At 40.2% G+C, this 3,862-nt stretch overlaps 1 protein-coding gene across 1 annotated transcript; it reads right to left on the reverse strand.

Annotated features, from left to right (window-relative positions):
* Positions 1–1,260: 1,260 nt before the first annotated feature.
* LOC121266951 (exocyst complex component EXO70H1-like) lies at positions 1,261–3,470 on the reverse strand. Its single transcript, XM_041170813.1, has one exon. It carries the CDS (start codon positions 3,240–3,242, stop codon positions 1,332–1,334), a length of 1,911 nt encoding a protein of 636 aa, XP_041026747.1. The 5' UTR covers positions 3,243–3,470; the 3' UTR covers positions 1,261–1,331.
* Between the last annotated feature and the right edge of the window lie 392 nt (positions 3,471–3,862).

Raw genomic sequence — 3,862 nt, forward strand, 5'->3', positions numbered from 1 at the left:
AAAGTAGAAACTCCAGGTGGGGATTGTCAGAAAACAAAATAAGTTCAACAAAGAAGAAACAATTCACAACAATTTGGTATCAGAGATTGATATATATATATATATATATATATATAATCCATTTAGCGTTGGCTTAATTGGCAAAATTTGATTTGCTAGAATCAAAATTTAAAAATTTTCTTACAAATAAAATCATGTCATGCTAACAATACAAAAGATGTATCTGGCCTCCATATATATCGGTTTGAAAAAAGAGTTTTTAAGAAAACTAATACGAACTATGCTAAAGATTTTGAAAATATATAGAGATGAAATGAGATAAAAAATTTGTTAATAGTAGTGAAATGATTTGTAAATAGTTGTAAAATAATTAGAGTTAAGATGTTTTATGAGGTTTTGAGAAAAATTTCTAATATTACTTTTATTACATGTTGCACTAAATTCTTTTATAAATAATTAATACATTCCTAAATATAATTAAGCACTTGAATTTGATATTAATTAGAAGGATTCCAGCCGAATTTCCATTCATGTCTCTCAGCTTCACTTTTCACTATTTCCAGCCTCCATTAGTTCTTTTCTCACCTGTTGACGAGTCCTTAGCTAGCTTGCTCACTCGTATATGAGTAATTTTTTTTATCAGTCACTATTTAATATTTTATATTTTATAATTTATGAAAAAAAAATTATTAAGTATATAGTGTGGAGGTGAATAATGACTAATCTATTATAAAATCCCTCGTGTATATATATATATATATGTATGTTGTTACCACGGGAGACAACAAATATTGATAAAAAAAAAAAAACCTTCATTATTCGTTCTAACTTATATTCTGGTCTGTCGTATTCTAACCTCAGAGTTATGCAATGTATTTTATTTTAAGGAAAAACAAAACAAATTGTGTTGTTGGACGGCCATCAGACAAAATCAAGCATCGAAAACGACCGGAGAAATAAAGTCGTATAACAACTATCCAAAAATCAAAATTTGAGCTAGTAGAATTTTTAAGAAAATGATATAAATATAAAAAGATTATATAAAAATAAATTTAAAAATAGATGTAATTTCATATGATCTATTAAATTAATTTTATAATAAAAATAATTTTTTAATCTTATAATATTAAATCACGTCAATTTATTAATTGATATTTATATAATTAATTTACTTTTGTACTTTTATATAATTTATTAATGCCGGTATGCACGGTAGCATCTTTTGACAAAGTAAATATGTTATAGAAAAATGCTTAAATTATAATGAGCCACATGTACATATCCAGACAAAATAACGGGGAAAAAACAACAAAAAATCACCGAATGAAACTCTACGCTGTGGACCGTTCCCGCAGGCGATGAGACGAGGACGACGAAGACGACGGTCTGCTACCAGAGCCGGCTGTCCCGAAGAATAAGTCCGATATGTAATTCCCCACATCTTCAGGGGAAAATCTGACATATAACCGCGCATTCCTCTCTCCGCTCCCGGTAAGCTGCTGCCTATTCTTCTTATAAAACTCCTGGTAAACCGGCACGATCTTTCTCGCGATTGACATCTTCATTTCGTCTCGGAGTTTCGGGTCCGATACAATGAACGAACCCTTCTTCCGATACGCTTCGTCGAAACTCAAACTGAACTTCCTGAAAACCTCCTTCGCTTCCGCCGGGGAGACCTCAGCGGTTGGGTTCTCCGGCAGTGACGCGATCACCTTTCCCCAAACGAAACGCTCGTAATTCGCCGCAAACTGTCGCACCTTGGCTTCGTGCTTTGCGAGCCATTCCTCGCCCAGAAGGTACAGTAGGTTTGACGTGCGGACCTTGGAGACCACGTGTTGAAGATTGTTGGCTAGGAATATGTATGATAGACAAACGTCTTTGTAATGCTCGGCCCTGCCGTCGAGCTTACAAAGAAGCACGAGGATTAGCCAAGCTATGCGCATGAAAATCTCCGGTGCCGGAGATTCATCGGTTTGTGGACTATCGAAGTAGAATTCCGGTAATGAGGATTTCGGAGGGGGATTCCAGTCGGCGAAAATGTCACCGAGGACATTACTATAATCTCCGAGGATTGAGAGGTAATTCATCGCATTGAGCGTCAGCGGGTGAACTCCGCCGCCGAGGACCAGTGACTTTGAGGAATCCTTTTGCAGCGTTGACTCGAAGTCTGACAGCATTGTGCGCACCGACTCGCTGAGACGGATCAGGGAGTTGATGGCTTGAGATCGGACGGTCGCAGTTGATTCGAACGAGAAGATGGATTCGATCTCGGGCCAGTTTTCAGCGATGGCGGTGTACATGTCGAGCACGCGGAAGATTTTCTCGGGAGATTTCTTGCTCTTGGCGACGAGTACTTCGGGGAATCCGAATAGCAGAGTAGCTCCGTCTTTGGAAATGTCGGTGAAGCAAGATTCTCTGATGGAGTCCGACGAAGCGAAGACGTGGTCGCACAGTATTCTCTCCCCGTTAAAGAGCGTTTTCAAGGAGATTTTTACTGCGTCCAACCAGGCCTTGATCCTCATGTCCAGCAGTTCCCAGTCCATCTTGCTGATTTGGGAGGAACTCAGTTTCTCAACGCCAAGACGGTAAATGCCTTCGTCCACTATTGATTTTCTGATGATTTTGTATATGCTAACGCACTCTTTAGCGTAACCAGACGAGATCATGCACTCGGCTATGGACCTCAAGTCCGTCATGGCAATGGAAGAAACCTCCTCGACTTCCTCGATGGAATCACCTGGGGGGCGCACATCATCGTCTACGTCTTCATAGTCGGAGGTGCTCGATCTCGTGGAGGCGCGTGAAGATCGTGCGGAGACGGATTCGGGATCCAAGTGGGCCCGGTTCATGGAAAGGATTTGATAGAACTCCTTCTGGAGTCTCTTCATGGCAATCTGCATCAGGTTCTGGGCGTACACGAGCCTCTCAGAAGTGGAGGAGTTATCTGAGACCAAGGCATGCATGGCCTTCTGGAGATCGTTAACGCACTTGATGAACTGAATGGCCTCTCTCTTGCTTTCGTAGAAGATGGAGGTGACTTTAGCGTAGGCAGAACTTTCCGGGTCCCATTTCATGATCAAGGAAGCGGCGGCGTCGATGCTCTGCTCGATCATCGTGTCGGAGAAGCTTCTCCGAGGGGTCGAGACGGAGGGATGTCTCGAAGAAGGTGAAGGGTGGCGAGAGGCGGAGTAGGAAGGCGTTTTGGAGTGAAAGCAGAGGCTCCTCATACCCTTTCTTGGCATTTGATCAGATTCCAGAATGTTTCCTACGAAGCTGTTAATTCCTTTTGGGTTTGCTAGCTGCAGACAAGTACTGCTTAAAGCTCTGTTTGCTTCCCAGGAAAGAAAAGCAAACAAACAAACAAGAGAAGCAGAACAGATCGAACAGAGGTAATTAAGGTTATTTTTTCTATGGTGGGTTTTGTCTGATACTTCGGGAGTAGTACTGTTTCCTGTATTGGTGGGGTTTGGAACTTTGGAGGGGTTTATATAGACGCAGTAGCACGGCTCCTCTAGCAAAGAAAAAATAAAATTAAAGAAGAAGAACGTGTGGGGTATTGACTTAACTTTCAAAGACTTTAGAGTCTTATAAACCCACGTAAATTGACCGACTCTCGCAATTCTGCGTGTGTGTGTGTGTTGTAGGCTTGTAGCTTTCTTTCGCGACTCTCTCTACACAACTCCCCAACCCTCGAGAAACAAAAATCTCAAAACAAAAAAAGTTCTAAAAAGAAAAAAAAGTTTTTCTGAAAAATAGATTCATATTATATATAATGTTCCATTAATATTTGTTTGTTATAATTTATAAGTCGATGATCTATAGTTTCAATTGATCAGTCACGAAGGAATTAGGATACGTTGAA

Source organism: Juglans microcarpa x Juglans regia, chromosome 5S (genome assembly GCF_004785595.1).
Source record: "Juglans microcarpa x Juglans regia isolate MS1-56 chromosome 5S, Jm3101_v1.0, whole genome shotgun sequence".
Classification (NCBI taxonomy): Eukaryota; Viridiplantae; Streptophyta; class Magnoliopsida; order Fagales; family Juglandaceae; genus Juglans; species Juglans microcarpa x Juglans regia.

Bases quoted from the DNA above. Each gene is read 5' to 3' on its own strand.
- LOC121266951 (XM_041170813.1), bottom strand. From the start codon at position 3,242: ATGCCAAGAAAGGGTATGAGGAGCCTCTGCTTTCACTCCAAAACGCCT.